At 46.5% G+C, this 12,903-nt stretch overlaps 1 protein-coding gene across 2 annotated transcripts in view; it reads right to left on the bottom strand.

Moving 5' to 3' along the window:
• Window positions 1–7,431: 7,431 nt before the first annotated feature.
• The window catches only part of WWOX (WW domain containing oxidoreductase), a 969,209-nt gene continuing 963,737 nt past the window's right edge, over window positions 7,432–12,903 (bottom strand). For both annotated transcript variants that reach the window (XM_021097054.2, XM_084959522.1), the window contains one exon: window positions 7,432–8,550. In XM_021097054.2, the coding sequence (XP_020952713.2) occupies window positions 8,362–8,550 (189 nt within the window). In that variant the 3' untranslated portion in view covers window positions 7,432–8,361. The remainder of the gene's footprint in view (window positions 8,551–12,903) is intronic.

The raw sequence follows: 12,903 nt of genomic DNA on the forward strand, positions 1-12,903 counted from the left end.
CCAAACATACATTCTAACTTTCTAATTGAAAAACTTACGGTCTCCAGAGGAGACAGTTTGGGGGGTGGGGGGATGTGCCTGGGCTGTGGGATGGAAATCCTGTGAAATCAGATTGTTATGATCATTATACAACTACGGATGTGATAAATTCATTTGAGTAATAAAAAAAAGAAATGAAAAAAAAAAGTAAACAGCACTACATTTTATAGAAAGGAAGCTTATGCAGCCTTTATTTCTAAGATCAACTGTATTTAAATACAGGGCTAGACTTTTTTGAAGTCCTTGACCCAGGCTCACACGTCCTATCTTAATTAAAGGATGTAGAAAAAGAATAAAACTGTATTTGGGTGGAGGACTAAGGAACCCATAGATGTTCTGCTCAGAGGACTCTAAACAATGGACAGATGAAGCTGGAGGGGAAAGAGAAACCACGAATGCATCGCGGGGTTGGGACACTGGGGCTCAGAGAGGTGCAGTTACTAGGACAACATCACACAGGAAGTGGTGGCCCCAGGACTGAAATCTTTTCCTCAGTGGTAAAGAGGGGACAGCACTGCTCAATTCCAAACTGGTGAAATTTAAATGAACAAAACCAGGATCTCACTTACGTGTCGTGTGCAAGGTTTGGATCGGCACTCAGGAAGTGATATTTTATAAAAGTGGATTTTCTTACCTGGGGTGCCCAGCAACAAAGGAGAAATTCTCCTGACTCCAGAGTGAAAGAACAAGTCTCCAAAGAGCCTCAAGTGAAATCAGGAAAGCTGGAGGGAGGCTCCGTGCCTCTAAATCTGAGTGACGAATGGAGATCCGCTATTTGCCTATGGGCCGATTTCAAAAGCTACAAGAAGCTTTTATTCCTTCACACCTAAAACGCAGCAGGGGAGTTCCCGTCGAGGCGCAGTGGTTAACAAATCCGACTAGGAACCATGAGGTTGCGGGTTCGGTCCCTGCCCTTGCTCAGTAGGTTAACGATCCGGTGTTGCCGTGAGCTGTGGTGTAGGTTGCAGACGTGGCTCGGATCCTGCGTTGCTGTGGCTCTGGCGTAGGCTGGCAGCTACAGCTCCGATTCGACCCCTAGCCTGGGAACCTCCATATGCCACTGGAGCGGCCCGAGAAATAGCAAAAAAAAAAAAAAAAAAAAAAAAAACGCAGCAGGGCATGGCCTTGTAAATGTGTTGGCTCAGGAGGGAGACGGTCTTTCTTCCTGGATGGTGGGGCACTTTTCGTAAAAGCAGACAGCACTTCCGCCTGTGGGGCAAATACATAAGCCAGCGTGAGCAGAAATAACCTGGGTTGGTTTTGGTCTTTGCGTGGTATTCGCATGGGGTCCGTGTCCTGCTGCACTTGGTGACTGAAGAGGGAAAAAGGCAGGACGTTGACTGATGGAATAATGTGGAAAACGTGTCCTGGATGACGTGATTTTTTTTTGGTCTGCCCAACCCGCGCGCAGACTCACCTGGAATTTCGACTCTAATTAAAACCGTGAACTTTATCCAGTGGGACATTGAAAGATGAAATGCTCATACTTTAAATAAAGAGACAGGCTGCTTGGGGTATGTTATCTAACTAGTTATAGATTGTGACACTATGAAGTTAAAATAGCTTTAAAAAAAAAAAAAAAAAGGAAAAAGAACTAGCAACGCTGAACTCTGATGGAAAAAACACACATACGAAACACGTAGGTTCTGCTGGTTGTAACCCTCCCAGATGGTACATGGAAATAGTCAGCAAAAGCCACCCTCAAGGTCTGGGACTCAACCGTTTCAGGTGTGTCCGCGGAAGCTGAAGAGGTCAATGAATGGAGGGAAAAGGCTGGATGCAGAAAGATGCTCATGGAGCCCTCAGTTCTAACAGCAAAACCTAGAAATAACCTGGGTGTCCCAGGGCGGGAGTTTCCAGATGATGGCCCGCCAGCAAGACGATGCATGAGGCATCCATTAAAATAACTGAAACCTGAGAAATAAGGTAATTGTGGGGGAAGATAAACGAAGGGCCTGTAACCAAATGAAACCACACGGTGAGAGGACGCGGAAGGTAATAAACAAGGGTGGAAAGACCTCTGTTAGAATCGCGGTATTTGAACCTCTCCTTTCCTTCCTCAAAATTGTCTTTATCGTGACTACATCATCGCGTTGACAGAATTCTGAGAATTTTTTTAGCCATCATGAGAACATCCTTTATTATTCTAAAAGGAATTCAGCCAAACTAGTTTGGATACATGGAAAGATACAGAAAGTGAACACACCCGGTAAATAGAGCCGTTTTAGATGTTTGTTTTTTTTTTAATGTAAATGTCTCAAAATGGCACCTGCTGGGGAGCAGGATGGGCAGCCCTTTGGGGAACCAAAGCCCTGGGCTCAGCGTTGACCCTCACGAAAGTCTCCAGGGCTCCCGCATTGCAGTTCAAAACAAAAACCACCCATAGCCCCATTTTCAAGAGCAAAAACCACAAGCCACAGCATCAGTCATTGCCGGGGATGCATCAGTTTCTTGTTTCCCATTGAGAAGCTGCAGAAAGGGCTCCCTTAATCCGCCGTCAAAGTGGAAACTGGCAGCCGTTTGGGTTTAAAGAAGCAGAGAAAGGCAGCGGTTCACCAGAGGAGTATCAGCTCTGGCTCCGCATCCCATGTGGGTGGATTCTGTGGCCCTGGGGCAGAGGCGGAGGGCTCTGGACATAAATCCCCCAGAGCCTAAACCCAGACAGAGACGGCCAGCTGCAGACAGACGTATAACCAGGACAGGAGAAAAGGGCTGTGGGGCTGAGCCCCCGGGCATGAGTAGATGGCCTGCTGGGGACAAGCTGTAGAGTTTACACCAGACGTGGCGCACTGGGAGAACCAGAGCCGGTGCTTGCATGGGAAGCCAGTCTTCCCTTGTGAAAAATCCACCCATTGTCCACATTGTTTTTTCTGTTTAGGGCCACACCCACGGCATGAAGTTCCCAGGCTAGGGTTCGAACTGGAGCTGTGCCGACACCACAGCCACAACAATGTGGGATCTGAGCCACGTCTGCAACCTACACCACAGCTCACGGCAACATCAGGTCATTAACCCACTGGGCTAGGCCAGGGCTCGAACCTGGGTCCTCGTGGAAACTAGTCAGGTTCACTTCCGCTGAGCCATGATGGCAAGTCCCTGTACGCGTTTAATTACACGTACTGTGTGGGTCTGGAGGCCAACCCTTCAGGTGGGGGGATGTGGGGGAAGGCATGTGACTTGAAGGCTCTGGATCCAGGTAGTGACTCTGCTATTCAGCTGGTTGGGGATGGTGGACAGGTCACTTTATCTTTGTAAACCTCAGCTGCCTCCTCTGAGTATAAAATAAGATGGTGGGTGTGATTTGCCTAGACTGGCAACTGGCACAGAGTAGACGCTCAATAAATAGTGTCTGCAGGTAGCAGGAATGATGATGGAAGAACAGATCATTATTACATAGAACTAAGGTATGTATTACATGTATATATATTAAAGATGCATATACAGATATATACATACATATGCATGTGTGTATACACACACACACACACACACACACACACACATCATCGCAGGTGGTGAGCAACAGCCTTGGGCTTAGAATAAGCTAGAGAAGGAGTGAAGCTTTACATGACCACTTGCTCACCTGTCAAGGAATTCCCCCACAGACTTTGCCAAGAAAATAGGATGGGTCTGGCTGGAGCAATGACCCACAGGGACTGGCAATATCTGACGAGGGGATTCAGGGCATAGTTTGTGAGAGGAGACCTGGTTCCTGCTTCAGGGCATCAGTTTAGCCAGTAACTTGGAGCCCTTTCGGTAAAGCCGATTAGGACTCGGTGTACAGTGAAGACACCTACAGACCCCAGAGAGATACTTTTTTATAGCTGGAGCTGTGGTGGGAGGGTTACTCTAAACTCTGATTTTCCACCACGTGGCACTCGGTATATGCGTGTTGGATGCATGGATGAAGACCTATTTTGTCTGCTAGGGACTGATTTTTTTTTCTACTGAAGTATAGTTGATTTATAATGTTTTGGTTTCTGGTGTGCAGCAAACTGGTTCAGTGTTACTATAGCTTATTACAAGATACTGAATATAGTTCCCTATGGTATAGACTGTAGACCTTGCTGTTTATTTGTTTTATGCATAGTAGTGTGTATCTGCTAACCCCAAAGTCCTAAATTTATCTCTCCCTACCCCCTTCCCATTTGGTAACCCTATGTTTGTTTTCTATGTCTGTGAGTCTGTTCCTCTTTTTAAGTAAGTTCATTTGTATCCTATTTTAGATTCCATATAAAAGTGACATCACATGCTGTTGGTCTTTTTCTATCTGGTTTACTTAGTGTGATAATCTCTAGGTCCATCTAAATTGTTGCAAATGGCATTATTTCATTCAATTTTGATGGCCGAGTAATATTCCATTGTGTATATGTACCGCATCTTCTTTATCCATTCCTGTCAGTGGACATTTAGGTTCTTTCCTGGCTATTGTGAATAGCGCTGCAGTGAAGATACGGGTGCATGTATCTTTTTGATTAGCGTTTGCTCTTGGATGTATGCCCAGAAATGGGATTGCTGGGTCATATGGTAGTTCTATTTTTAGATTTCTAAGGAAACGCCATGCTGTTTTGCATAGGGGACTATACCAATTTACATTCCCACCAACAGTATAGGAGGGTTTGGGGAGCTGCTTAGCTGAGGAGTATGTCCCGCTCCCCTGGTCAGGGTCCCCCACGCCTCCTTGTACCTCCAGTTGCAGGATCCCTGTGGGAATCAGTGCAAAGGTCTGCATGGTGCAAGGAGGCAGCAGCAGAAGGCCCCCTGGTTCTCTTTGGCATTTCAAACATCACTTTGCCTGATGATGCTTCATCTTCTTTGCTGTGAACTCCCCCTTCACCAAGTCCCCAAAGCTGAGACATAATGTCACTTCTCCGCTCAGCCTGAGATGTTGAGCTGGTGCCTCCTACTGGAAAAGACATTTTCAGCTTCTTAGAGGAGTGGTGGTGCTGAAGTAGGTAAGTGGGCAGCTGAACAGAAACACACCCATGTGTGAAGGGCAGTGCTTTCCCTTATAAGCTGTGTGGACAGTGGCAAGTTACGAAACCTCCTGCCCTCAGAGTCTTCATCCATAGATGCAAAGAGGAGGCCACCTCGTAAGTCTATGGTCAGATTAGAAATTAGATGTAGGAGTTCGCACTGTAGCTCAGCGCGTTAAGTCCCCACGAGGATGCTGGTTTGATTCCTGGCCTCATTCAGTGGCTTAAGGATCCAGCATTGCTGTGGCTGTGCTGTAGGACAACAGGTACTGCTCTGATCCGACTCCTAGACTGAGAACTTCCATATGCCACAGATGCAACCATAAAAATAGGAAGGAAGGAAGGAATTAGACCCAGGTTTGCAGCTTGCCTAGCACAGTGGGTGGCCCATGCTCATAGTCACAATAATGGGAATTATATTCATGAACATAATGTCTAGTCATCAAGAACCCTCCTCTCCTTCAGTGGTTACTTATTAGACACCTTTCAGATGACAGGAACAACTCAAGGCACTGGGGCCACAGGTATGGACAAAACAGACAAGGCTCACAGAGTTTGTTGTAGGAGGCAAGGAAAACAGTAAATAGATAGTCACATAATGTGTCCAGGAGTATTAAGTGTTGTGGAGAAAAATAAAGGGTAAGAGGTGGACAGATGGGGCGCCACCGTGAATGCAGTGGCCAAAATGTCACGTCAGCAGAAAGGGATCTAAGGCAGAGAAGAGACCGGCATGCAGTGTGTGAGGAAGCCATGAAGGTCTCTGGAGGCAGAATAGTTCAGCAGAAGGAACAGCAAGTTCTTGAGTAGGGAGGGTGCTGGTCTTATTTCAGGAGCACAAGAAGTCTAGAATGGCTACAGGTAGTGAGTAAAGAGAAAATTCTACAACATGAGGTCAGAGAGTGCTGGGGACCCATTATGGATGAACTCTTAGGCAAAGGTTTAAAAAAAAAAAAAAAAAAAAGGACTTTCCTCAGTGCAATGAGCTGTTGTATCAGCATGCTGTGTAACAAGTAAGCCTGAAACTTGGTGGCCTAATAGGACAAACTTATTTTTTGCAGTTCTCTGGGGGTGACTAGAGAGGTTCTTCTTACCTGGGTTGGCTGGGCTGGGGCTGCGTCGTCTGGGATGGGCTTGGGTGCATGTCTCATGGGCAGCCTGGTGTCAGTGTGGACAGCACCCCCGGGCCTCACATTGTCCAGCAGCACAGCTCAGACTCATCCATAGGATGGTGGTTGCAAGACTGCAAAGAGTGACAAGAAGGGCCAAGCCCTAAGGCAGAGCACTTTTCAAAGTGGCCAAAGCAAGTCACCCGGCCAAGGCTGGAGTTAGAGTGAGGACCACCTAGAGTTGCTGTTGTGGCTCAGCAGAAACACACGTGACTAGTATCCCTGAGGACGTGGATTTGATCCCTGCCCCGACTCAGTGGGTTAAAGGATCTGGTGTTGCTGTGAGCTGTGGTGTAGGTCACAGACACTGCTCGGATCTGGCATTGCTATGGCGGTGGTGTAGGCTGGCAGCTGTAGCTCCAATTTGACCCCTAGCCTGGGAACTTCCGTATGCCATGGGTGTGGCCCTAAAAAGCAAAAAAAGAGGACCACCTAAAGTGTGGAGGCAGGGGCGAGTGGGGGAGGGGTTTTTTTACAATTGCCATGTTTGCAAAGGGTTTGCCTCAGAAGCACTGGAGGGTTTGGACCAGAAAAGTGACATTATCTGAGGCATAGTTTTAAAGGAGCCATGACAATAAGGATTTTGTCTGGGGAGAATATAGCCAGATGGGAGGATGGAGCCAGGCTCCGGACCCCTGGAAAGCAGTGGTGTTTGACCACAGAGCCAGAGGCCCCGAAACTTATGATGCTGTCTGGCCTGCCATTGTCAGGAGGTGCAACAGTGACACACACACCCCTGCCCCCACCCTCCTGGTACTTCAGCAAAGGCGGTCTCCCCATCTTGCCAAAGTGGCCTTTCTTACCTCACTGCTGGAATGGCCTGGACACCAAGGTGGGAGTGACACAGGATGAGAGGGAGAGAATCTCCAAGCCACCCCCATTCTCATATGCAGAGATGCTCTCTATCTATCACCAAGAACCTGGTGACTACAGGGGGAACAAACCATCGAGGGCTGAAATGACACACATTCTGTAATAACAAAACCTCTTAAGGTGAAATTTGACGACAGTCATTTTTCTTTTTCTCTTCAACAGAAAATATGATGCTGGCATGCTAATTGCGTGAGACAACTCGGCCTGCAGACAGCCACAAAGCACAAAAACAAAACAAACTCAGAGAAGAAACAAGAATGGTGTTTTCCTGGCGTCTACAAGAAGCGCTTTATTTTTCCTCTAGATTTCTTTTCTAAAAAAACGAAACAAAACAAAAAACAAAAGCGAAACATTTAAACAAGACAGACTTCAGGTGATAATATTCAAGCATGTTCTTTTATTCAGCAGGATGGGAGGAACAAGAGGAAGTGGAGCAGGATGCTATATGGATGCACTGAGGGGCTGGGAACCTCCGTGATCGGGTTGCTTCTTAAGACTGTGAGTGAAGAATGAAGGGAACAACTTTTTATCCCACCCCCCAAAATACCCTGTACATTCTTAAGGGCACAGTGCTTCCTGTCCTGCCTGTCAAGGTACCAAGGGAATGATTTGCAAAATTTGTTATAAATCTCTAAAGGATCTTTTGTATAGCTTTGGCAAGGGAGTCAGTGGACCAGGACTTTTGCGACTCACTAGTTGTGTCTGTCTATTCCACCCATTTCTAAGTGTCACCTCCATCTTGACTGGAAGAAGGTTCAGAGACGTCTCTGCCCAGTTTGCCAAGCCCGCTCTGATGAGATGAGGATGAATGAAAACAGTTATCTCCTGGATCAGTGCAACAAAGGATAAACACTGGCTCTCTCTTCCCTAAATAGGAAGAAGCCAGCTCTTGGCTCCAGTGTGGCCATGGGAGGCTGCGGTGGTGGTGGCTGGGTGGGACAGGGACACCTGGCTATTCTAAACAGTAAGTGAGAATTGTTTGTGCTTCTACATTGAGACAAAGAACCCGCCTGTCAACTAAGGTTCACTTTCAAACAGGCCATCAACAGGGATGCAGAGAGACCCAAGCCTAACCCACCCCCAGAAAAGAGAGACTGTCCCTGAACCCCAGAATTCCCTGCTTCCCATTGATACTTAACATTTTTGGCTCTGTTGTGACTACTCTTATGTCCTTGCCTCTGGTAAACCTGGATCAGAGGGACTTGGAAAGCCCCAGGAAAGTAAGTGGGAAAGGGTCCAGGGGTTGGCATTTACACACATGCACGCACACAGGCCGTGCGTGTGCCAATCCTTGCCGATGCCCCCACTTAGCCGGATGAGCTGCCAAGGCCCTCTTGGATCAACCTCTCGCTGAGTGCCCACAGGGCCCGGGCCGTCTCTTCGCTCTGAGCTTCCGTCGAGGGCATACAACGGCAACAGTTGTTGAAATACATTCCTCCCAGACCCTCCAGTTCTGGAGCAGCAGCGCAGTAGACGGTGGTGGCAGCTCCTTGTTGCTGGAATCAAAGAAGAGAGACCATAAGAACATTTTTTTTTTTTTTTGGAAGAAAAGAGGTGATGGAGTGAGTTATTCTAACTGGGAATTGGCAAGAGTCTCTCCCCAGCTGCTTTGGCGTGGCCAAGGGCACAGAATTGGGAGCCTTTGACTGTAAAAGGTAGGATGGGTCCATCCTGGGAAGAGGTGTTCATAAACTCTGCACGTAAAGCTTGTGTAGGAAGAGGAAGCTTCAAAAATACATGACATGAATCAATATATCACATCACATGTCTCTTCTGAGCAAAAAGGAAAAGATGGGATCCTTTTGAACCTACAAGAGCAAATCCATCTGACTCTTTTGACTTCTCAATGCATAATGGAATGTCACACCAAGATGTTTCTAGAACCTTCTGTCTGAATTCAACCCACCACTCTAATCATGGCTCATCAGGCCATTGAAAACGCTAGTGCCACTGGTGCCAGATTTTTCCTTCTTTCTTTGCTCACTGTGCTGTTGGGAAGGGTTTGTGATGCTGTGTTAAAATGCTTGAAACACACACATATACACGTATTCCCCACCACACACACCTGCTTTGTGCCGACACAAGATGCATCTATTGATTTACCCTGATCCTGTGAAACTTTACAAATGTCATGTTCAGCTCATACTTGCAATGGGACTGTGACTTGGGGGTCCATGTCCTCCCAAGCCATTTCAAAATGCAAGTGATAATGAGTGCCATTGATCACGTCTGATTCACCTTTTGAGTAACAGTTGGCGCTGTGGCTAGGGAGGTGCGGGCCGACGGGGCACCATATCATCTGGGCTGACAGAATACTGTCAGGGATGCTGTAGAGAGGGCAAGAAATCACTTTGCTTTGCAAGCCATAATTAAAAATAATAAGCTGGTGCTCATAGAGAGACACGGTAGGCACGGCTCTAATTTAAAACCAATAGCGTTTATCTGGCATCTTATGATTATTTATGTGCATCACAGCCCTGCTGCATTGACTAATTATCAGTGGATAGGGACGGGGGGTTGGCAGAAGAGAATGGAGAAAGGTAACTGGGGATAGGATCACCATTAGGAGAACATCAGGGACGATGGGTTTCCATTTCCTCCCCAAGGCTTACAGTTTTTCTGCCCCTACAGGGTTTTTAGACTGTGCCCAAGCAGAGAGTTTACTGGCGATTCCCACCGCTCCATGGTTTGGTTTGCATTCCCTATGGTTGTGCCCTAGAACCATCGAGAGCCAAGGTCACTCTGAGAATCAAGATCTCAAGGTATTATAATTTTAGGGGAGTACTATAGAGCACACTTGGAGGTTTTTTTTTTTTTTTTTAAGGCTGGAGGGGGGCGGGGGGGGAGTGGGCAGGAAGGATGCTTATTGAATTTGTCTGCAAACCAAATGGTCAAAGATATCCAACTAATATGCTTGTGGAGAGGTGGGTAGCGTGGTGTGGGGATGCGATGGAGGCTTAGGTGCTGATAGCAACGGGCTGCTTGATTGTACCGGAAGAATCCTGTTGGTCCAAAACATGAACCCCTGACATGACTTCATGTAACGAAATAGAAACTGGTTGGTTATTTCTCCAACCCCCTCACCTATGCCCACTCCCAAACAGTCAGCCGTTTTCTTGAATTTGGCTGTTTCTCTTCAAATGGATTCATGTGCCTCAAGTCTAATGGACAGAAGGCTCTGTCATCCACATTTCCTCTCACTGAATTATTATTCCTGATAACCCTCAGCCTAGCACCTGGCACATTTAGCTAACGAACTTAAGTGGCTTATCTGATTCCTGCATCCCGTATGGAGAAAAAAGCAGCACAGTGTCCCTAACGACAAACGGAATAACGGCAATATTCATCCTGCCCACCCAAGCCAAACTTCATCTTGGCCTTGACTCTTAGCAGAAGTTGGTGTTGGTGTTTTGCATAATTTTCTGGCTATCTTATATTTCCATTTTATTTTGCAACTGCCAAAACCATCACAGAGCCATGAGGAGATTTGCCATCAGCTCCCACGTGGTGAGAGAATCCAGGCAGCTTAGCCGCCGATCCAGGCTCCCCCAACCCCACCCCAGAGTGGTTATACTAGCACCATTCATGCATCACAACAAACTGGCCTTGCACAGTTCCAGCAATCCTGAGGAAAGATCAAAGTTGGCCACTCGGGAGAGCAAAAAGCAGAATTCTTCCAAACCCAAGGTAATCTTTTTAAATCTCTGACCATCTAAAATGATACCATGTTGCACTCTCTTGCATTTTTGGAACAGTGTTTTTGCAGTGAAATTTCTGCACTTAAACATTGATTCAGAACCGAGTTGATGAGGGAGCTGGAGTCACGCGTTTTCCCTCCATGGGAATCTAAGAGCGATTGCTATTGACCTCATTTCATGTAAACCTCCATTTGGCTACCATGCTGAAAACCATAAATGTTAGAAAAGCCTTTTTTAAAATCAAGAACTGGCTTTGATTCCTCCACCACTAGGCTCAGGGTGATATACAATTTTAATCCCATCACGAGTGGGATCTGGCTTTGTAGAAAAACACAGTACAGCCGGTTATCTGAACGCAAGGACCACCTCCTCCACTCCCAACATCAAGCATGGACACTTGGCAAAGTCTCACTCTCTGATTCACGCTCTGTTCAACTAACATTCAGTTTCCTTTCGTCTCTTGCTGGAGTTAAATGGGGCTTTTAGTCCCAAGCCCCCGACCCTCACGGCTTCTCAGGGAATGCTCTTTCCAGCTGCACCAATGGCAGCCTCTGAGTGATATCTTTATGTGATCGGAGGTGATGACAGTTTCATAGCAAGTTCTAATTTTTGGCGCATCGGCCTTTTGGTCTGCCTATCATCAGAATGAGACCGAGACACATTAGAGGAATCTCATTAGTAAATAAGCCAGTACTGCTGATACAAGATAAACCATCTTTAGACTGATAGGAAAAGAAAATTTACAAGAGCACTTTCGTCACCGTCAAATGACTTTCATGCCACTTTGGGGGGCATCAGCACATAATTCAGAAAAGATGAAAGAGCCATATAAAGGAAATAATGTTAACAACACTGTTATAAACTGTGAGGCAATGCTTTGCTGGTTGTCACCACTGCTTAGTGATCCATCCTGAAAAGATAATGCCGTATCCTGACATAGAAACGCTGGCTGGAGCTGTGGGTTGCCCTAAGTGACTTTCTGAAGAGCAATTTATGGGGCGCCTGTAGGTTGATGCAGTGGCTGATCCTGGGAACCGGAGTGTGGCGACTCCGTCCCCTGGCAGGGACACGGAGTTAGGATGTGACTGACAGGAGACCGAGGATTTCTGGGAAGCCCAGTAGACTCTTTAATCATGCCTGGATGCCGTTTCTGATCTGGTCAAACATTTGCGAGCCGCCAGAGGAGAGCTACGCCATCAATCTTGATAGTGTACGTAAAATTACCCGGGATTCTTGTTTGGGATTAAGTTAAGAGTATCTGCGTAATAAGGGTTCATCATTCTCTTTCAGAAATCATTTGTCAGACATGCAGCACAATGTTTACCCCCAGCAAGGTGGGATTTTAGAAAGCGGTTGCTGTTTGTTTATAGTTGGGGCCCTGAGGTCTAAATTATCCATCCTGTCCCAAGTCTTTGTTGGGATGAGAATGTGGAGGAGCCACTTTTCATCAACATTTATTTGATAACCACTAGCCATCAATTTGCAGCTGTCAGCATGGAATACAAATGAATATCGACTCTTGGAGAGAACCAGGTACAGAGGTTTCTGACCAACAACCTACAGTAAAGGAAGAAATCCACCCACCCACATCTTCGGATTTGTAATGCATCGGTTAGTTTGCTAATATAACGTACATCTTAATAAGGACATGTTACTCAACGGATGTTTCGTTTTGGGGTTTCTCTGTTTTTAAATGCATGCTTCTTAAAAGAAAAGAATAGATTCCAGTCTTAAAGTAGATTTAACTCTGAGACATATAAAAATATTAGACACACTATCATGAGCTATCTATATATCCAGTGATTTCGAGAGTAGTAAACATTCTAAGATTGCTCTACTACAGATGCATTGACAGCAGGACATTGCATGGCCAATGGTGAGTGAATTAATCTATGCAGAAAAGCAGAGTTGAGGAAGGAAAGGCAGCATGAAGCTTAGAGGAGACCCAGAACCCCAAGGTCCAGGCAGGAGAACAGCCCTTTTGGAAGTGGGCAGTGATCACTGTGCTAAACTCCAGGACAAAGACATTTGTAGGCTTCAGAGGAAAAAATGACACATGCCTCTCTTTCCCTGTTACTCATCTGGGGCCTGCTAGACAAAGCAAACACTGCCCAGATGTAGACCCAGCCATAGCGCCAATGGCCCTGTGAA

The sequence above is a fragment of the Sus scrofa genome, chromosome 6 (assembly GCF_054392235.1).
Source record: "Sus scrofa isolate SSC_HxYL_T2T_F1_AM1 chromosome 6, Sscrofa_HxYL_maternal_Yorkshire_Landrace_v2.0, whole genome shotgun sequence".
NCBI lineage: Eukaryota > Metazoa > Chordata > Mammalia > Artiodactyla > Suidae > Sus > Sus scrofa.